Source organism: Balaenoptera musculus, chromosome 17, assembly GCF_009873245.2.
Source record: "Balaenoptera musculus isolate JJ_BM4_2016_0621 chromosome 17, mBalMus1.pri.v3, whole genome shotgun sequence".
Lineage (NCBI taxonomy): Eukaryota > Metazoa > Chordata > Mammalia > Artiodactyla > Balaenopteridae > Balaenoptera > Balaenoptera musculus.
The window spans coordinates 68,987,242-69,010,100 of NC_045801.1; the positions used below are offsets into that span (position 1 = coordinate 68,987,242).

Here is a 22,859-nt window from a genome sequence, read left to right on the forward strand (position 1 = left end):
TTGGTAGCTCTGGGGTGTCAGAACTGAGAACAGTGAGCGGCACGTAGATTTATCACCAGCGACTCTGCAGGAAGGAAATCTGGGTGTAATTTGGCACTGAGTATGAATTTCTGTTCCAGAAAAGAAATCTTCTGCAAAGAAGGTCTGCTGAAATGCCCTGGTGGAGCTTTTATCTAATTTAAAAAAGGAAAGACTTTGAGGCTTTTCAGAAAAGTGTGGCAGACTGGATTTGAGGTATCTAGGTTCAGTTCACCTAGTTTTGGTTCCCGCACTATAAAGGAAAAGTTAAGATAAGCTTGTCCACACAGTGGATGACGATGGCAGTACTCTCTTGTCTAACTGCCCCTTCCTATCCTCTGTCAGTGACTGGACTGGGTTGATGGATATTATGGGAGATCCTATGAACAATGGGCCCAGCGACCCCTGACATGATCTAATAACAGTTTATCTCCCTCAAAAGAGCAGATGAGATGAATGCACTGGGCTCATCATTCTTAAGCAACTTATGCCGAAGTCACTGGCTCTTCCCTGAAGAAGAGTTTATACGTGTGTATCTCTGTTTAACCCATTTACGAGTAATACAGCTTGCTTGCTCTTTTTGGGGTGTATGCCCTGTTAGAAGATTTGTCATTTTATATCCCAAATAAAGCAAAAGAAAGTTGTAATTATATTTCACCATGGGCCTCCAATTTGGCTCTGGGGCAGTAATAAAAAATGGTGAGAGCAAACCCCCTGTTTGCCAGACTGGCCACCCAGTGGTCCCCATGGGAAGGAATGACAGCTTGCAGGAAAATCCCTTCTGTCCTCTCTGATCTCCCAATCCTAAAATGGTCTGAGACTAAGTACAATTCACATGATTGAAGACTCCTTTCTTTCAGCTGGACTCAGGGTGGGTAATAACTGGATATTACTTAGCATCACATTTGATAGGGAATTGAAAGTATCTGGAAGCCTTTAAACAGTCTCTCCTCTGTCTGATGTCATGGAATTTCTGCTTCATTGTGATCAAAAGAATCAGAGTACAGTACACAGAAGTGCACCATGCCTAATTTCCGCAGTTCTGACAGCAGTGGGTCACTGGCTGAATTGTTTATTTGGCTGTCCAGGCTTCTTTGTGACTTAGCGATAAAGTCTGTTATCCAGAATAATGATGCATTCTGCAGGAGAAAATGACAGTAGGATTATGGCTGCAAGACAGAAAGGATGATGGCAGGTTTGACTCCAGTTTGTTTAAACAAAGGCATTTCCCAGAGAATATGAAGTATTCCTGATGATGTGAATTCTGTGAGATTGTTGGCTTTCTTTATATTTTTTCTTTATCATTGCTGGGTCTAGTGAACTTGAAGAATCAAGTAATCTATCATGGCCATGCACACACATTGATAGACATGTGCAGATGGTTTAGCAGAGCAGACAGTCCCGTTTATATCGGACAGTATTCTTGATGCTGGTTTGAGGCTAGCTCTGAATGTGTGGTTTGGGAAGGAAGCTGCATTTCTGGGGAAGAAAGACTACCCTCCCCCAGTTTTACCCAAAACTCATTATCAAGTAATCAAAAAGAAGAAAAGTCAAGGGTTGTTGACTTCTCTTGATGTCCATTCCCTTCTATCTAAATAGAGATCCTAAAGTAACAGGCTGAAATGCATTTCCTGGGAGAAATTTCTACCTTGGTTCTCCTACCCCTGGGAACTCCCACCCAAACCTCCCTGAACCCACAGTTCACTCTTTTGTAATGCGACTGTGAATTGTACTAGCTTTGCTTTGTGATCAGCATATTTCATGACTTCTTTCTGACAGTGTCAGGTTCTGCTTTTCTCTGTGGCTGGTAAAGGTAACTGTCCTTTCATCCTCTCCAAAAGAGGTACCAAAGGTGAAAGTCTATGACATTCCCCCCATTTGGTTGTTGTACCTCTCTCACTTTAGTGATAGCCATCACCGTGGGGCCCGGTGCTTGGCCAGGCCTATGAAGAGACACCCCCTACTCTGTTCTCATCTTACTGTACCTTTTTCTATGTCAGTCTTGATCTGCTCCTCAAGATCCTCTGGGGACACATAGAAGTCCTCTTCTGGCATCGATGATTTAGGCCGGCAGCGTCCACAGCAGCAGTTGCAACAGCAGCACAGACAGCAGCAAAAATAGCAGCCGGTCAAGAGGCCAATGATGACAAACAAAGTCTAGGGGAAACAGAGGCAAAGCAAAACAGGGGTGAGGGGTAGTGGGGTGTAGGAGACCCCAGAAATCAAGTGTGTACCCACGTACCTCCAGAGACCTGAAGGCACCACAGTTCACCCTCATCCTTATTCCATGGAGGACTATCTTTTTAGTTTCCTTGGAAACAAATTCCTCATAAAGTTTTACCTAACAAGTTAAGCCAGGAACAAGTGACTTGCAGCCAAAGTAATGAAGCATGACATTTTCTTCTTTATTCTCTAAGCCATGGTGATCATTATTAAGAGCAGAGCAAACAAACCAACAAACATAACCTCTACAGGTCACATGAGCTAACCCAGGGCACTGAATCATTCTCACCAAGAAGAGCTAGGGATAGCTAGTCCTGACACCACCACGTTCCGCTCAGTCACCAGGTCCTGCAGTCTCTCTCCTCACCATCTCTGCCCCCTCCCCATTGTCTCTCTCCTGATTGGTAGGGCTTTAGAATGGATCCCCTTATCTCTGCTCTGGACACTTCAGTAGCCTCCTAGCTGACCTACCTGCTTCCACTCCTGCCTCTAGCCCACTCTGCACATTGCTGCTGGAGCTTTCTGACATGTTCTCTTGACCCCATGCAGCGACTCTCCTGCCTCTTAGAAAAGGCTGGAGCTCCTTATTAATGGTCATCTGGCCTCTTCCAGTGCCTTCCCTGCACCAGCATGGCCCTGTTCCTGCCATCCTTGCAGAGCTTTGCTCTCCCGATGGATTCATCTGCCTAGACACCCACTGTCCCATTCCCTAGTCATCTAGCAAATACCCACTCCGTGTTTAAGATTATCTCAAAGATCCTCTGTCTGACATCTTTCCTGATCCCCACCTCCTCCAGAACAATTACTCCCTCCTTTGTGCCCCAACTGTACTCCATACAAATGTCTACCATAGTCTTGTTTTGTTGACACTTTAAGACAGTGATTAGTTTATAATTCTGTCTCAGACTGTGAGCTTCTTCAAGGCTAAACTATATGTTAGTTGTCTTTCAATCCCTCCTCTGCCTAAGGATTTAGTACCTGGAGTGTGGTCGACAGTAAATGCCTACTGAATTAATGAATGTATTAATTGATTAGTAGATAAACAAATGATTTGTTCCTCCTAGTGAACAGCACCAGGATTTCCCCACGAGCATATAAAAGGTTTCCTCACTAAGTTCGCCATAGCTAAAGATTAAAAGATTAAACTCTCCCAACCCAATTTGAAGTGAAAAAAGCCCATTATTGTTAATTGAGCAAAATAAGTTTGTGATTTTATTAAAAGTATGTTATTTGAAATAGAAAGTGATTTTATACACCCTCACACCTATAATCTTTTTGCTATGGATTCTCTACATTTTCAGAGTCATAAATTTCTTAAATTATTCTGAAAAGTATAAAAAAACTTCCTCCTCACCAACTGCCTCTAAGACCCTCCTGTGCAGTGTTCCTGAGCCAGTGCCCCAACAAGCACCCCCTTTTTTTTTTTTTACCTACTTTTGACCTTTCTTGCTTTCACTATTCCATTCCCATATTTTTTCTCCTCTCTGAAAATTTCCTTTAATACATGTATTGTTTTGTTCTTTAATTATTCCAACTAGATTACTTGCCTGTTGCAGAAATAACCTTGCCTTATGCTTGAAGTGCTCAGTGCAGTACAAGGCATAAGTAGGTGTCCATTGTTTTTAAAATATTTTCAGATTGGTACACTGATTCGTACATGTAATGCATACTTAATACATGATCACTATGTGCCGGGCCACTCTAAAGGGCACTGGGCAATTAGGCTTTGGCACGAGCAGAAGGGGAAGGTAGATTTCTTTGTAGCCTTATTTTTAAAGAGCCACATCAGGAATTATTTTATGTATATCTCTTACACTACTGAACAGCTTCTGCTTGCCTATATGAATTTTGATCAATTTTGTCAACTTCCTGGGCAAGGAAATCTATTCTCCTTTTTATGCAGGTAGGCCCCAATAGGCAGTCAGGTGCTAGTGTGTAAATTATCTAGAACTCCAGATGTACCTTCCCATGGAAACAGTGTCATACCTGGGGGTTAGGTTCCCACAGAAACCTGTATTTTACATAAACATTCAAACTATCATCATAAATGACATTGACAATATGTACACTCTCATTCTAAGTTCCAAATCCTCTAGGCAGAAACTTATCTCCCTCCCAAGTCTTCAATGATAAAGAAAGGAGGTTTCAGTGGGAATCCCAGTTATCCCCAAGAAAAGGAATTCTGAGGACTGCAGAAGGCAAATGAGGCTTTAGGCTGCAGACTCTCTCTCCCCATGCCTATGAACAAAAACATATTCTCTCTCGTCCTGCGTATATAAAACTATTCAATTTAGCAAGATTTGTTTTAGTGGAAGAAAGTAGCAATCAGAGTACTACTGAACATGACACCTGCCTCTGGAGATCTGCTGTTTCTTTATTAATTACAACTCATATGAATGTGAGTTCATATGATTTCACAAAATGTGTGAACTGTGAACTTACTACATGTATGTGAACTGTCCAGAAAAGATGCAGATGGACTATATATGATTCATATGTAAATATACTTTTATCAGAAGATAAGGATATTAATACTCATAAGCAAATATAAAACTATCACCAAGCATGCATATACTAGGGATTCTTAGGAAATCACACAAAATTTACTGTCAAAAGTCAATTCCAGTTTCACTAAGTCCTTAAAGATGTTGCCTTTTTCTTGACTAGATATCCTTTTTCTCTCTCTCTCTCCAACTCAGTGTGCTCCACTATTTACTTCTTACCTTTTTCCCCTCATTTCCTTCTCCACTACTTCACAGCAGGCTCCGTGTGAACCTATGACCTAATTACCATGTATTCTTCGCAGTATTGTGTTTGCTGATGTAGCCTATGCTATAGATAGGAAAGTACATGGCTAAATTTGTCCCATAATAATTTTTAAACAGTTGTCACACTAATAAATTATTTTAGGTTTCCAGCAATGAGTCAGTTCTTAATTTGTCATTATGTGGGTAGGGAGGGCAGTCAGAATTAACCTGAAGCTTCAAATTCAAATATAATTAATGTCTAGAAGTATTTTAAGTCCTGCTGCATTTTATAATTATTTGGTGAGCTAAAGCAAAAACGATCCTTAAATAACAGCTCCTTTTATCTGTAAGAGTTTAGTAACATAGTAAGGTTAGACTTTCTTTGAGATGGAGTCTAAAAGAGTGAATAATATCATGATCTTCTAAGAAATTGTTTTCAAGAGAAACAAAAAATCCGATTCACCTTTGCCCACCAGCTTGACAGCACGAAGTAGGTGTTAACATTTTCGTCTCCAAATTGCTCGGCCACATAGAGCCCCAGTGATCCGTGCCTGTCGTATATGTTTCTTTTTGACGTGTCGGTAAGTATCGTGTGGGCCTTGTTGATTTCTCTAAACTTCTCAGCAGCACCTGGATCACCTGGGTTCTTGTCTGGATGGTGTTTCAAGGCCAATTTTCTTTTAAAATTTAAAAAAAAAAGTGAGGAAAAGTGTTACTTGACAGGTATTACAACGACACTTTGGAAGGGCATTATTCATTTGTACATCTTTTATACATGTAAATACCATGAAATGTTACATTTCATAATAATGTTGATTTAACTAAGCAAGTTTCCATTAAACGTTGCCTCGTGTTTCTAATGTGCAGGCACAATAGTATTGTTTTTCCCCTCACATCCTCAAAGGAATTCTCAATAGCTGCATAGCTGTTGAGTCTGAGACATTTTGCTATTGGCAAACATGTGAAGTTTATTTTTACCTGGAAGCTCATCAATAGCCCACCTCAACATGCAGAGGCCTTTAAGAGTTCCAGCAACAGGACCAGTTTATACCACAATTTCACTTAGAACTGGAAGACTTTTCCAGAATTAACAAAACTTCACACCACATATTCTAAAAGTTAAACTCAACTGGCAAAAAAAAAAAAATCTCTGATTTATACACCCTTGAATAAATATTATGACCCTTTCACAATATTTTCACAAATCCTAACTCCCTTTTGTTTTTATGGACAAATACCGTGACTTACCTTGTATTCAAATGTGTATCTGACCTCTTTTCAAATAGGTCTTCCCACTTCAAATAATCTGTAGAAATTTACTTGTGAGTACAAGGCCCTCTCTCCTCTGTGGATCATAAAGCAATTCCAGAAGGGTATGAGTGTGTGTTGTGTTGCAGTGTGTGCGTATTGGGGGCAGGGGGGTGATTTGTGAGTATTCTTTATTCTTCAGTTATAATCAAGTATTAAAAATGTAAAATGGATGTAAGAACTGAGCTATGATAATCAGGCTCTGGCTAGGGGCTCTTTCCCTCACTTCCTTCCACAGACAGATTTAAATTGATGAAAGCCATGTTCAATATTGAGTCTAGTAATTTTCCCTCTACAAAGTCAATTAATTTTAAAACTCTCTACTGGAAATTCCACATGACTTATTCTCCCTGCTGTGCCTATTATAGGTATATGTAGGAGTGCACCTTAAGCTTTTGTTTATTTTATCGGTTTAGATTAAATTGCTTCATTTTAAAGCAATAATAAAAGGCCATAAGTAGAGCAAAAAAATAAAGTATATCTTATAAGCCAATCTGTACAATAAACTGAAAAAAAATCACACCTATTCTAGGAATTAAAGCATTGCTGGTTAGGAAGTAGGTGAATAATTAAGCAGTTTAACATCAGAATGCTTAAAAAGTACCAAAATATTTAAAAGCATAAATCATAGTGTATAATACATTCTAACTCTGAACTCAGAATAAACAAAAAGAATAAAACAATAATAGTTCACTTTAAATTTGTTTAATCAAACATTTTTCATTCTTTTTTTTTTTTTTTTTTTTTTAAGTTTTTGGCTGCACCCCACGGCATGTGGGATCTTAGTTCCCTGACCAGGGATCGAACCCATGCCTCCTGCATTGGAAGGCAAAGTCTTAACCACTGGACCACTGGGGAAGTCCCTATCCTTATTTTTTGAGAGATGTTTGGGGTATCTATAAATTCTTATTGGAGACATTTTTTTAAGTGCAGAATTTATGATAAAATCTTCTAATAGCACTAAATGCCAATTTTGTCATTTTAAAAAACTTTTATAATGTTTACTACATGCCAGCACTATTGTAAGCCTGTTATAAATATTAATTCATTAATCTTCACTGCAGCTCTATGAGACTGGTATTATAATAATCCCATTTTACAGTTAGGAAATTTAGCCACTGAGAGGTTAAGTAACTTGTCCAACATCATACAGCTAATAATTAGAACCAGGCTTTGAACACAGGCAATCTGACCCTGAGCATTATGCTGCCTCCTACATATTTTTAAATTAAAAAAGTAAGACATTGCAAGGACTTTTGCTTCTGGTCTAGGTGATGTGGGAAGCCCCTGGAGTGTTTTGAGAAGAAAAGTGGTATGATCTGACTTTAGTTTAGAAGGATCACTCAGTCTTGGAGAGGACAAAGGCAAAAGCAGGAGACTCTTTTAGGGGAAGTTCATGGTGGTACTGGATGGACCAGTGTGGTAGTGGATGATTAGTTGGAAGTGGTTGGATTCTGGTACACTTTGAGGGCTAGCTGATGGATTGGGTGTGGGATGTGAAAGAAAAAGAGGAATGAGGGATGGCACCGAAGTTTTGGCTTGAGCAACTGGAATTTTGGAGTTACTATTTAAAGAGTTGGCAAGAGATTTTCTTTGGTAGTAGGAAATGATTTGCTAGGATTCAAAGATCAATTTTGAACACCTGTGAGATGCATATTAGACTTACAAGTGTGACGGAGGTAGAGAGATATATGAGCCTGAGTTCAAATGAGAGTTACTCTGGGAGATGTACATTTGGGAGTTCTCATCAGGTAGATGGTATTTAGAGCCATGGAGCTTGAAAAGATTCCCAAGTGAGTTGGATCCAACATAAGTCCAAGGGCTGAGCTTTGGGAAGGAAGAACTACAGAGGAGATGAAGAAAGAAAGACCAGTGATGCAGAAGGAAAAATCCGGAGAATATGGGGTGATGGGATCCAAGTGAATAAAGTATTTCAAGGAAGAGGGTGGTCACCTGTGTCAAGTACTATTGACAGGTCATGGACAATAACAACTAAGAAGTGATCACTGGGTTTAGTGTTATAGAAGTCTTTGGTGACCTTGACACGTGCACACACATACACACATAACACATATACACATGCATATATGCATATACACACACAGACAATTGTATATATGTCTTTATATAGGGAAAATAAAGCAGAAAAATAAGTAGAAATAAAGAGAAAAATGAAAGGTTATAACCATGCTTAACTGTGATTATAGCTGGAATTATAGGTGATTCTTTGTTTATTCTCGTTATAAAAAAATATACATACTACTTGTGCACTTTCCTTCCCTAAGTATTTTTAAGCTCCAGTTAAAAATTTTAGGCTCCTTTAATAACTGAAAGTTTAGAGTTTGTTCCCTTAAATGACCCATTACCAAATTAGAGGGGGGGAGGAAGGAAGGAAGAAGTCCTCAAACTTTAATAATACAACAATCATTATCAGAAAGCCTCAAGTGGATTCTTTAAGCACATTAATTTTAATGGCTCAATATTCCTGGAATTCTCACTCTGTGCCCTGGCATACAATTGCAGCATTTTCCCCTACCAGTTCCAGAGATCATGTCCAGGCCAACCAAATGCAAAGGCTCTTACTTCTGCCCTGAAAGAAGAAAATCCCTGGAAAATGCCTCTTTACATATATTTCTTTATTTCTAGGGTTCAGTTGTAGACTGATGCACACTACCCAAGACTTATCCAGAGAAACGTGTCATTTTAAGCTGCTTGGATCTTTGTCAGCTTTCAAGGGCAGATGCACTCAACTATTTATCACATTCCTCTAACAATGGAGCTGGCAAATTCAGAGGGCTGGAGCACCTCCATTTGTAACACATCCAATTCCTGGTAATCAGCAGCATTCTGACTCCTCTTGGCAGATGCCCTTGGCTCTGAGGAATCCTCAGGAAATATGGCTAACAGAGGCAGCTGCCAGAGTTACACAGTTGCTCAAGGAGGTAGTTGATCGATGACTCACCCCCTTGGTGTTGTCTGTACAGCAGGAAGACACGTATGGAATTTAGGGTGAAAGGAGAGTTGCTTGGAGTACATTTAAAGATAACATTGCCTATTCACTTTAAAGATCTTTCTTATAATTTCTCATTTTATACTTAAAAGTGATGTGATGTTCAACCAGAACATGAGCCTTTAATTTCAAATCTCTGTATACTCTTAGTCACTGTTAATCTGTTATGGCTATAACTAATATTAGAAATAGCATCAATACCTGTAATTTCCACTTCAAAATCCAATAACAGCTTTCAACTGAGTGGCAGATAGGATCAACGTGGATTTATAGTTGTAATTACCAAAGGCTCCTAAGATCTACCTATTTTGAGGCAGTGGAATAATTCTAAGAATTGTTATGCCCAGTCCTCTTCCTCACACTATCTAACACTCAGGTGAGCTCTACCTACTACTCTCTACCAGTCTGTGAGTCACCTAAGACCCAATTCTGACCATGTTGCCCCAGCTCAAGACCAAATCTATCTCCATGGGGTTGGAATGTCAGAGGAGACCTTCTTGTTTGGAAAAGCTGGCCCTGAGCCTCAGGGAACTAAGTTCCACCATGACATAGCTGTACCTGTAGCTGCCTTTCCCCACTCTACACATTTTTAGCTGCCTTCTCCAATTACCTTTTGTTGCTTCCTATTTCAAAGATTTCCCCATTGCTGTGTGACTTTCTGCTAAACTCCCTCAGCCACAAAGTTTATTGCCCCTCCCATGTCCCAGAAGAAAGCTACCTGCTACCTAAAATGGAAGAGTAGAAGAGGGAGGGTGAGGCACTTCCTATATCCTAGAACCGATAAAAGTGCCCTCATGGCAGAGGCGGCAGCATCAACAGCAAAGGTAGCAAAAAAAAAAAAAGAAAAAAGAAAAAATCTGAGCTCATATTAGATATAGACTATTATTTCTAGGAAAAAAACCTGACTAGAATGGGAAGAAGACTGGTGGTAGATAGGAAAACGAACTGCTATAAACCAGAGTTTTCAGGTGAAAACAAACCCTAGACTAGTAACCCTACGTGTTTGGCAAGTATTGCAACTATGGAACTTAATAGTATGTCTTCATAGTAGAAGTTCAGTGGAACTCTTGTGCCCTCTTGGACTCAGGCAACACCCAAGTGAAAGTATAAGAAACCAGTATATGAGTTCCAATGCACATCTCCCTGACATTTGGTATTGACAGACATTTTAATGTTTGACGGTCTGGTAGTTTGTGTGTGTGTGTGTGTGTGTGTATGTATATATATATATATATCCCTTTGTGGTTTAATTTGCATTCTCCTAATTACTAATGAGGCTGATATATATGTCATTTGGATATCCTCTATTTAAGTGTATGTTGGTCTTTCACCAGTTTTTAGTTTCATGTTTAAAATGAATTTGTAGGATTTAAAATATATCTATAGTATTCTATATATGAATTCTTTGTCAGTTTATGTATTGCATATGTATTCTTTGTTTCTAAGGCTTTTTTGTTGTTGTTAGTTTCCTTATGGAATCTTTTGGAGAACAGAAATTTTTTTTTTAACTTTTTAAAAAAAATTTATTGGAATATAGTTGACTTACAAAGTTGTGTTTGTTTCAGGTGAACAGCAAAGTGATTCAGTTATACGTATACATATATTCATTCTTTTTCAGATTATTTTCTCATATAGGTTATCACAGAATATTGAGTAGAGTTCCTTGTGCTATACAGTAGGTCCTTGCTGGTTATCTACCTTATATGCAGTAGTGTGTGTATATTAATCCCAAGCTCCTGATTTATCCCTCCCGCCTATGTTTCCCCTTTGGTAACTGTAAGTGTGTTTTCAATATTGGTAGGTCTGTTTCTGTTTTGTAAATAAGTTCATTTGTATCATTTTTTAAATTAGATTCCACATATGAGTGATACCTTATATTTGTCTTCTTCTGCCTGACTTCACTTAGCATGATAATCTCAAGGTCCATCCATGTTGCTGCAAATGGCATTCTTTCTTTCTTTTTTATGGCTGAGTAATATTCCACTGTATATATATGTACCACATCTTCTTTATGCATTCCTCTTTCGATGGACATTTAGGTTGCTTCAGTGTCCTGGCTATTGCAAATAGTGCTGCAGTGAACATTAGGGTGCATGTATCTTTTCAAATTATGGTTTTCTCCGGATATATGCCCAGGAGTGGGATTGCTGGATCATAGGTGGCCCTATTTTTAGTTTTTTAAGGAACCTCCATCCTGTTCTCCATAATGGTTGTACCAATTTATGTTCCCACCAACAGTGTAGGAGGGTTCCCTTTTCTCCACACCTTTTCCAGCATTTATTATTTGTAGACTTTTTGATGATGGCCATTCTGACCGGTGTGAGGTGATACTTCATTGTAGTTTTGATTTGCATTTCTCTGATAATTAGTGATGTCGAGCATCTTTTTATGTGCTTTTTGGCCATCTGTATGTCCAGAAATTCTTAATTTTAATTAGTTTAATTAATCAATCTTTTCCTGAATTAGGGAAGATGTTTTCCTATAAACTCTTTAAAATCTTTATAGATTTGCCTTTCGCATAGAAGTCAATGACCCATTTGTAGTTGATTTTTTAATGCGGTAGAAAGTGCTTACTTTCGTTTTTAAAATATGGATATCCAATTATCCTAGCATCATTTATTAAAAAGATAAAATCCTTTCCCTATATTTTAAATAGGATCTCTATTCTGCTCCATTGGTCTATTTGGCTACTTCTGGGCTAATAAAGTCTTAAATATTATACCTTTAAAATATGTGTTAGTATCTTAGTGAGCAAGTTCTTCCATATTGTTGTTCTTCAAGAGTTCTGTGGCTGTTCTGGGCCCTCTATATTTCCACATACATTATAGAATTAGTTTGTTAGTTTACACACACACACACACACACACACACTCTTTCTCTCTCTACTGGGATTTTTATTGCAATTGCATTTGACTCTATAGATTAATTTGGAGATTGACATTTGTATGGTATGTCTACTTATTTAGAACTCAAAGTTTATCATTTTACTATTTAGGTTCTGCATATATTTTATTAGCTTTATTTCTAGGAACTTATTTTTTGTGTGGCTTTGATATTAAAATATTTTTCTTAATTTATTGCAGATGTAAAAGATTTTTATATATTGATTTTTTATCCTACAAACTTAAGCTTATTTATTAATTTTAATAAATTATAGGTTCTTTTGCATTTTCTACATACACAATCATATAATCTGCAAATAATGAATTTTTTTTCAGTTCAATTCTTATATCATTTTACGTTTTTCCTTATTGTCCTGGCTGAGACCTCCAGTATGATGTCAAATAAGAGTGACTAAAGCAGACATTCTTCTTTCCTTCTTCTTTTACTAATTTGCTAAGAATAAATGAATATTGAATTTTAATCAAATGTTTTTTCTGCATCTGTTGAGAAGATACATTTTTTCTTTTTTAATCTGTTAATGTGATTGATTTCTTAATGCTAAATGAAACTTGTGTTCCTGCGATAAACTCAGCTTAATTATGTATTATTTTACTTATTGCTGGACTCAGTTTTCTAATACGTGCATCTAATTCTGTAAATTTCCCTCTAAGTACTACTTTAACTACATTCCACAAGTTTTAATATGAAACATTCAGTTCTAGGTATTTTCTCATTTTAATTGTGGTTTATTTTACCCAGGAGTTATTTTAAATTGTGCCTCCGAATTTTCAAACATATGGGAATTTTCTAGCTATCTTTTTATTTTTGCTCTCACTACAGTGCAGCTTGATTGCACTGCAGTGAGATAACATATTCTATATGATTTAAATCCTTCAAAATTTGAGATTTGCTTTATGTCTCATTATATGTTCAGTTTTTATACATGTTCCATGTGTACTTTAAAGAATATGTATTCTGTACCTATTGGGTGCTTTGTTCATATATAAGAACAATAAATTTTCTTTGCTAATTTTTTTTGTTCAAATCTTCTGTATTCTTTGCCATTTTATTGTTCTACAAGCAAGGTATGTTGAAATCTCCCACTATTACTGTAGGTTTGCATATTTCTCCTTATAGTTCTGTCACTTTTTGCTTTCTATAGTTTAGGCCATGTTCTTTAGAAGCAAACAAATTCACAACTGTTGTATATTCCTGGTGAATTGAACTTTTATCATTATGAAATACACCTCTTTTTGCTAGTAATACTTTTTGTCTTTACTTTGATATTAATAAAGCTACACCAGCTTTCTTTGGGTAGGCTTATACATAGAATATATTTTCTCTCCTTTTATTTTCCAATTTTCTGTATCCTTATATATTAGATGTGTCTTTTGTAAACATATAGTTTTGGGTTATTTTATTCACAGTGACAATCTTTTTCTTTTAATTGAAGCATTTAGTCTATGTTTACTCTTAATCTAATTGTTGATTTATTACAGGTTAAATCTACCACTTCATTATATTCTTCTGTCCCATCTAAAATATTTTTCTTTTCCTCTCCTTTCTTGCCTTCTGTTAGATTGATTATTTTTCATTATTATACTTTTTTCTCCTCTGTTGCTTTGGAAAATGCACATTCTTTTATTATTCCTTTTGGGGTTCTCCTAGAAATTAGAAAATTCTTGACTTATCAAAGTCTAAAGTCAATGTACTTTTGTCTTTCTCCAAGACAATATAAAAATCTTAGAACACTAACACTATTACTGTCTTCCCAACTTGTGTTGTTGGTAGCACGTACTTTAATTCTGTAAATCTTTTAAGCCCTCAAAAAATGTTATTTAATACAATTAGTATGTAACTGTCCCTCAGTATCCATGGGAAATTGGTTCTGACATCCTCTGTGGATACCCAGATACGTGGATGCTCAAGTCTGATAGCTGGCCCTCCATATCTGTGGTTCCACATCTGAAGATTCAACCAGTCATGGATTGTGTAGTACTGTGGTATTGGGGGAAAAAATCCACATATAAGTGGACCCATGCAGTTCAAACTCCTGTTGTTCAAGGGTCAACTGTATGATGATATTTCATACAATTAGTATTTGTGTACATTTCCTCACATATTTTCCAATTTTGTTGCCATTAGTTATTTCCTGCATCACTGACCATACATCTGGGATCATTTTCCTTCTGTCTGTGAACACTCTTTAGTATCTCTGTTAGTGTAGATCTGCTGATGATTAATTCTTAAAGTTTTTGTTTAGCTTAAAAATGTCTTTACTTCACCTTCGTTTTTGAAGAGTATTTTCCCTGGATATAGAATTGTAGGCTATCAGTTATTTTCTTTCATCCGTTTTCTTTCATCCAGATTTCAGTTCATTGTCTTCTGGATTTCATTATCTCTTGAAAAAATCTACTGTAAGTCTAATTTTTGTTCTTTTCCATAGGGGCTTTCCATCTTTGGTTTTCAGCAGTTTTTCTGTCATGTGCTTAGATATAGACTTCTATTTCTTCTGGTTGGCGTTTATTGGGCTTCTGGTATATATGGATTGATATCATTCATGAACCTGGAAAATTCACATACATTATGTTTTCAAATAGCTTTCCCCTTATCCTCTGTCTACTCTTCTTTTCAGACTCCAGTTTTGCACTTATCTAAGACCTTCTTAATAGATCCTCTGTGTATTTTATCTTATTGTTTTGTTTTTTGTCCTCTGTAATTCTTTCTGGTTATTTTCTTCTGGTCTGTTGTCCAGTCAGCTCTCTGACCTGTTAAACCTTGCCTTTGAATTCTTGAATTTCATTGTTGTATTTTTTTAGTTGTAAAATTTATGTTTATTTAAAACATCTGGAATGTCCCTTTTCATAATGTTGAGTTCTCTGAAAATTCTCAATCTTGTATTTTATCTTCTTGATCATAGATGTTTTAATGTCTTTATCTGATAATTCTAATGCCTGAGTTTTCCAAAGTTCTGTTTCTGTTGTCTCCTTTCGGCTGATTCTTGTTCTTATTGTCTTGACTTGTGTCCTTATTATCTCTGGTATGCCAGATATTTAAAACTTATAAAGAATAATCGGAGTACTGAGAAGATGTTATACCAGAGAGAATTTTTATGTCCTACTTTCAGATGTCTGGAGGCACTTACAAAACTGGGATCATGTTAATCCAATATTAGGAATTGAGATTTTCTCAGTCACCCAGATGGCTCAAAGTTCAGTTACAGCCCATACAAGGGTGGTGTTTCCATTATCTGTTTCTGTGTAACAAGCTACAGTAAAATTTAGTAGCTTAAACCAACAAGCATTTTATTTATTTGCCTACAATGTTGTAATTGGGTAGGACTTCGTGGGGACGGTTTTTCTTTGCTCTGTTTGCCTTTGACTGGAACTGCTCAACTTGAGCTGAAGGATCTGCTTCCAAGATGGCTTCACTGACCTGCTGGTAAGTTAGTGCTGGCTGTGGCTGGAAGCCCAGCTAGGGCTGTTGGCTGGGCACTCTGTTCTCCTCCATGTGGCTTCTCCACGTGGCTGGGTGAGATGCCTCACAACGTGATGGTCTCAGGGTAGTCATATTTCTTAGATGTTGTCAAAAGTAGATTGCAAAAGTAGAAGCTGCTAGGCCTTTTTAAGATTTAGGTAAATCATCACTTCTGTCATATTCTGTTAGTTAAATCAGGTCGGAAAGCCAGCCCAAATTCTAGGAGACTACACAAGGATATGAATACCAGGAGATATGGTTTATGGAGGACTACCAAAGTAATTGTTAACCACAGATGGTTTACTTCCATTTTTGCCCTTTCTCCTGGGGTGCAGCACTTTGGAGTCTAAATAGAATTGCAGGATTTCCATTCTTATAGGGCCAGGGTCCTGGTTTTTTTCCCCCTTCTCTGAAGACTGAGTCCTGCTCAGCCTCTCAGCTTCTCTTCTCCCATATCATGACCTAGTAAGCAGCGATTCTTTACTCTAAAATGCTTTTAAGATGTACATATATAAATATAATTTTCCTTTCAGTTTTTCTAGTTTTTAGCAGAAGGGAGAACTGGTACTTTACCTAGCCAGTGATAACCAGAAACTCCTGATTCAGAAACTCCTGGTTATCTTTCATGTTTATATTCTCTTCTTTCAACTATATGTTAATTTCACAGAGAGCTTTTTATCACTGTTATATGAAGGAGTCAAAGAGTGCCTCTGTGTATTCACCCCTACATTGTTTATTTCTTTACTGCAGACTGAGACCCATTAGCTCAAAAGCCCGCCAGTGCCAAACTCAAATTTTCACACATTCAGTTATTTTTATTTTTAAAATTGTTTTGACCACACTATGCGACTTGTGGGGTCTTAGTTCCCTGACCAGGAATTGAAACCAGGCCATCGGCAGTGAAAGAGCAGAGTCCTAACCACTGGACTGCCAGGGAATTCCCTCAGTTATTTTTCAGATAACCCAAACAAGCAGATTGTTAGCCATTCAGAGCCTGTCTACTTTACATATCTGCAAGACTCACCCCACATCTGCTGGCCATTGGTAGCCTTATGGTTATAAGACTCCAAGCTGCTATGGCCCGTTGGAACTCTCTGACTCAGAGACTCCGCACTATGCTCCTGAGTGACATCACCTAGGTGCATAAGCCCCCTTTCCAACCTTCCTCTCACCTGGGTGTTCCCTTGACCTCCTGCCTTTTTGATGGTAACCCCCATGCCATAAGCCTCTGGATGGTCTCATGCTGTGAGGAACTTACCCTCTCATGCAACCCTGTTCAAGCACCATCCAGTAAACCTGTTGTATTGCTGGCTCTTATGGTCATGTCTTTTCCGTTGACCAGCTGCCAAATCTCTCAACCCCCCACAGCCATTTCGTACATTTGTACTGAGTACAGTTTCCCTCCTCATGAGACACTTTAATATAGTAAGGTGCTGAGAAAAAGCTGGAATGAGAATGTAAGTGGGACTCAAGGAAGCAGGAGCCACTGGGCAGGATTAGTGTAGAGTCAAGGGACAGAATAGCAAGGTCAGGGCACCATTTGACTTCACATTGCAAGTAATGATGCCAATACTACCCCTACTGTGTAATTATTTCTGAAACACCTGCTGCCATAATGTATGATTCAAGTACTTTGACTACCAAGGCTTCACCCAGGGCCCTCTGAAGGCCACATTCCACAGTCCTATGATTTCCTCACACTTACAGATGGAATATCTGAGCAGCTCACCCCAGGAATAGTTAACGTTTTCTCTAGTTTTCTGGGATCCACAGTCACATTCAAGATTCAAGACAGATTGCATGAGATAACGATAGGAACCATAATTGATGATCTATTTCAGAGAACAGTCCTTTCTCTCATATAGAATGACATCGAGAGTCCAGTGCTGACCTCTAGTGGCATTTGAGACAGTGATCCCATCGTGCTTCAATGATCCCTTGCCAGATTTTTACTAGAATTTTTACTTCATGAGGCGTTATGCTTTTTTTTTTTTTTTAATATGACTTAAAAATACTTAAACTTTTGAAAAGTTCAAATGCCAATTGATAGAGCTTTGTTTTAGGTCATTTTCTGATCACTACAATTCTTTTCTATGGCTAATTTTAAGGGCAGCTCTTTACCCTCCCTAATAAAATAGGATAGACTATAATATTTGTGCAAACACAGTAGATAAAATGTGGCCAATATTAGAAGTATTTGTCTATACCAGTCATAAGAGTACTACTTTTCAGGGGATGGGGACCTGAAGTTCGGACACCAGTAGGCCTCTGACAGCCTTCAGCAGGCCACTAAGACGGTGTGCTATATTTAATCCTTTTCCCCACAGCCTGTGGCTCACCCAGAATCTGAGAGCTGCATATAATACAAGATCTCTGTGTCTGGCCCAGGTTCCCAACAAAAGTTTCTGTGCCCCTAACCTTATTACATTTCCTGGGGAAATTTTTGCATTCTTGTTTTTTCAAAGCCGGCAATCTCTGTTGAACTCTGAACTTCAAGGGATCACAAGACCAGGATGTGGGAGAAATGGCTGCACGAACCTTGTCTCCTTCTTCCAACAGCAGCTCCAGCCACCGGTTTCCGTCAAAGCCCTCAGCAGCCGCTTGCTCTCTGTAAGCCTTCCTCCTGCTGGCTCCTAGCTCAAGCTCAGTAACAGTGTATCATGTCAAAGCTACAAGCAGGTCCTGGTAATTACCTGCAGCAGGCCCAGCCCCTGGCTCTCGTAGGGCTCCCAGTGCTCACGTTCTTGTCCTCCCTAAACCCATTTTTCCCCCCTAAACCAATATATTAAAACTACCAGGATCTATTCTTCTAGACTGTCAATTTCACTGACTCAATTTCCTTGACTATATGGACTCAACCTCATGGTCATACTGTAGGAGTGCTACTCAAACCAATTTATTCACTTCCTTAAAAGTTCTGATTTCCTGTCATACCTCCAAGGAGATGACTCTAGCTATCCACTACTTCCACTCCCATTTCTGGGAGAGCAGTATTGCTGGAGAAGATTGCAAAACTATGCAAATCAGGGGCAATAAAGACAAACAGCTTCCCCCCTCTCCGCAAGAAACCTCATTTCCTACTTCAAAAGGGGTTAAAAGTTCATTAGAAAGAAACTCCTTCACACCCTTTTACTTCTATACTTATGCATAATTGCACCCATCTTTCCCTCCTCCTGTTATTTAAGGGAAGAAGAACCTCTCCTTTTTAAAATTAAATTTGCCAGTGTGTTCTAGACTCTATCTGTGCACTTTCCTAAATCCTGGTCCATCAGTCATCAATCTCTACCCCCAACTCCAGTATCTTCAATAATGTCTTCATTAACTCCTTCTCCTCAGCAAGCAAACATGCTCATTGTTGGTTTGTTTGGGTTTTTTTAATAAATTTATTTTATCTATTTATTTTTGGCTGTGTTGGGTCTTTGTTGCTGCGCACGGGCTTTCTCTAGTTGCTGTGAGTGGGGGCTACTCTTCGTTGCGGTGCGCGGGCTTCTCATTGCGGTGGCTTCTCTTGCTGAGGAGCACGGGCTCTAGGCACGTGGGCTTCAGTAGTTGTGGCTTGCGGGCTCTAGAACACAGGCTCAGTAGTTGTGGCGCACAGGCTTAGCTGCTCCACGGCATGTGAGATCTTCCCGGCCAGGGCTCGAACCCATGTCCCCTGCATTGGCCGGCAGATTCTTAACCACTGCGCCACCAGGGAAGCCCATGCTAATTGTTTTTTAAAAAGGGAAACTATTTTTTTTTGTCCTCCCCTCCCCTTCAAATTATTGAAATGTTTATTATCTCCTCCTTCTCTTCCCCATACACTTCTTCAAAGTGTAGTTTACACAGGAAGGTTGCATTCTCAATGTCCATTCACTCTTCAGCCCACTGTAATCTGACTTCTACTTCTAGGTCTCTACCCAACTTGCTCTCCATTCCATAACATCCTAACTGAAAAATCCAGTGGCCCATTTGCACCTTCATTCTACTTGGCCTTTCTGCAAGGTTTATTGGCCACTCCTTCTTTTCTCTTGGCTTCTAGGATGTTTTCCTGAGTCTTCCCCTGCCCTGGCTGGGAGACTAGGCAAGGTAGTACAAACATGTGGGTCCCTTGGGGCCAAGGTTGGCAGAAGGAGTGTGTCTTATCCAAAGTGACCAGTGCACCAAAAGCAAGCAGTTATTCAAACATCGAATAAGGACAGAGCAAAGAACTGGGAAAGCAAGAGCAGGAACTGGAGTGTAGAGTGAACACGTCAGAGACAGGATTTGATTCACTCCCTACAAGCCAGAGGATGGCCACTTCTCATAAAAGGACCAAGAACAGAGTGGATAATCTGACTGTGTTACTACAGTCATCTATGCTTATCATTTCTCCTCTGCGCACCAGTTAAATCAGTGGTTTTCAACATCTGGTATTAAGAATCGTCTGTGAAGGGGTGTTCTTTTTAAAAACTCACATGTCATGTCATACATATGTCTTTCCTTTCTTTCTTTTTCTTTCTCTAGAACTTTTCTACATTGCAAACTGAAGCTTTGTATCTGTTAAACAACTTCCCATTTCCTCCTTCCCTCAGTCCCTGGAAACCACAATTCTATGTTGTTTCTTTAAGCGTGATTACTTAGATAGAAATTTGTTTTGTTTTGTTTAATGTATACATGAATTGCTAGATTCAAAGCTATTTAACACTTTCTTAACAGCTTTGTTGGAATGCTATTATACTATTAATTATTTGATGCTTTTTTTTCCTATGGTAAATAGCTAAGCACATTGTACAATATTAATGGCAAAGCATTATACACATACAACATCAAGTTATGACAATTTGATCTCTATTAAAAACATTTATAGCCTATTCTTTTTGCTTTTTTTAATTTGTATTTTCCTCCAGGACTTATTTATTTTATAACTGGAAGTTTGTACCTTTTGACCAGCTTCACCCATTTCACTCAGCCCCAGCCTCTACCTCTGGCAACCACCAGTCTGTTCTCTGTATCTATGAGTTTGGGGTTTTTTTAGATTCTACGTATAAGTGAGATCACACATTATTTGTCTTTTTCTGAGTTTTTCACTTAGCATAATGCCCTCAAGGTCTATTCATGTTGTCAAAAATGGCAGGATTTCCTTCTTTTTATGGCTGAATAGTATTCCATTGAATATATATCACATTTTCTCTATCCATTTATCCACTGATGGACACTTAGGTTGTTTCCATGTCTTGACTATTGTAAATAGCACTGCAGTTAACATGTGTACAGATATCTTTTCAAGTTAGTGTTTTTGTTTTCTTTAGATAAATACCAAGGAGTGGAATTGCATGGTAGTTCTACTTTTAATTTTAAGAACTTCCATACTGTTTTCCATAGTGGGTGTACCAATTTATATTCCTACCAACAGTGCACACAGGTTTCGTTTTCTCCACGTCCTCACCAACAGTTGTTATTTCTTGTCTTTTTGATAATAGTCCTTCTGACAGGTGTGAGGTGATATCTCATGGTGGTTTTGATTTGCATTTCCCTGATGATTAGTGATGTTGAGCATCTTTTCATGTGCCTGTTGGCCATCTGCATTTCCTCTTTGGAAAAATGTCTATTCAGTTCTTCCACCCATTTTTCAATCGGGTTGTTTGTTTTTTTGATGTTGAGTTGTATATGTATGCAGTTGTTTTTTAAATAAGATAGGAAAAAAGAGGAATTACAAACAAACAGATTAATTCTGTCTTTTATATTTACCTATGAAGTTACTTTTACTGGTGTCCACTAATTCTTCATGTGGGTTCAAGTTAGTGCCTAATATATTTGCATTTCAGCCTGAGGACTCCTTTTAGAATTTCTTATAGGGAAAGTTTGCTAATGACTCATTTATTTATTTATCTAGAAATGTGTTGATTTCTCTTTCATTTTTGAGGGATAATTTTGGTAAATATAAAATTATTGGTTGACATATATTTTCTTTCAGCACTTTGAATATATCATCCTACTGCCTTCTGGCCTCATAGTTTCTAATGAGAAATCAGTTGTTGATCTTACTGAGGACCCTTTATACATGATGAGTCACTTTTCCCTTGCTGCTTTCAACATACTTTTTGGCTTTGAACAGTTGTTTATGATGTGTCTCAGTGAAGATTTTCTTGAGTTTATCTTACTTAGAGATCATGGAGCTTCTTGGATGTGTAGATTAATATTTTTCATCAGACTTGGGAAGTTTTCAGCCATTATTTCTTCAAATATTCTTTTCTCCCCTTTCTCTCTCTTTCTCCTCTCCTCTGGGACTCTTATTATGTATGTGTTGGTATGCATGATGGTGTATGCAATGAAATTGACCTATCTTCAATTTCACTGATTCTTTCTTCTGCCCACTCAAATCTACTATTGAGCCCTCTAATGAAATTTTCATTTTAGTTATTGTGCTTTTCAACTCCAGAATTTCTATTTTGGTTCCTTTATATAATTTTTATTATTTTGTTAATATTCTGTATGTGATGAGATATCATTTTTATCCTTTAGTTCTTCAGGCATGATTTTCTTTAGCCTTTGACATATTTGGCTTATTTAAAGTCTTTGTCTAATATGTCCATATTTGGAGCTTTCTCGGGGACAGTTTCTGTTGATTTCTTTTTCTCACTGCATGTGGGCCTTTCTTGTTTCTTTGCATGGCTCATAATATTTTTTTTGAAAATTGGACATTTGAATAGTATAATCTGGCAACTCTACATATCAGAATCTCCTCTTTCCCTATGGTTTTCAGTTGTTGCTTGTTGTAGTTGTTGTTTGTTTAGTGACTATTCTGACCTAATTTTATAAAGTCTGTATTCTTTTTTTAAAAAAATATTTATTTATTTGGCTGCACCAGGTCTTAGTTGCGGTACATGGGATCGTCATTGCTGTGTGCTAAGAGCCTGCATGCTGCAATTAAAGTCTGTATTCTTAGTCATGTGTGGCCACTGAAGTCTCTGTTCCATTAGCTTAATGGTCAGCTAAAGATTAGACAGATTTTCTTACACATTTGGAACCAAAAGTCACCCAGTCTTTGCAGATGGCCTCTGTGTGTATGGTAGGGCACACCTTCAGCACTCAGCTAGGCAGTTTACAACTCTGCCTTAGCCTTTACTTCCTGCCTGCACAGCTCTTCAAGGTCAGCCAGAAGTGAGAGCTTAGGGCTTTCTCATGTCTTTCCTGAGCATGTGCACACCCCTGGGCATGGTAGTACCTTCTAG

General features: G+C 38.2%; 2 protein-coding genes across 4 annotated transcripts in view; one reads left to right on the forward strand and one right to left on the reverse strand.

The window, feature by feature from the left end:
- Positions 1-22,859, forward strand: part of PDE7A (phosphodiesterase 7A) — a 349,141-nt gene that overhangs the window by 35,315 nt on the left and 290,967 nt on the right. The window lies entirely within an intron of this gene.
- DNAJC5B (DnaJ heat shock protein family (Hsp40) member C5 beta) overlaps positions 1-22,859 on the reverse strand; it is a 78,929-nt gene that overhangs the window by 11,472 nt on the left and 44,598 nt on the right. For both annotated transcript variants that reach the window (XM_036830365.1, XM_036830364.1), the window contains 2 exons: positions 5,452-5,665; positions 2,004-2,175 (listed from right to left, as the gene is read on the reverse strand). In XM_036830365.1, the coding sequence (XP_036686260.1) occupies positions 2,004-2,175; positions 5,452-5,665 (386 nt within the window). The remainder of the gene's footprint in view (positions 1-2,003; positions 2,176-5,451; positions 5,666-22,859) is intronic.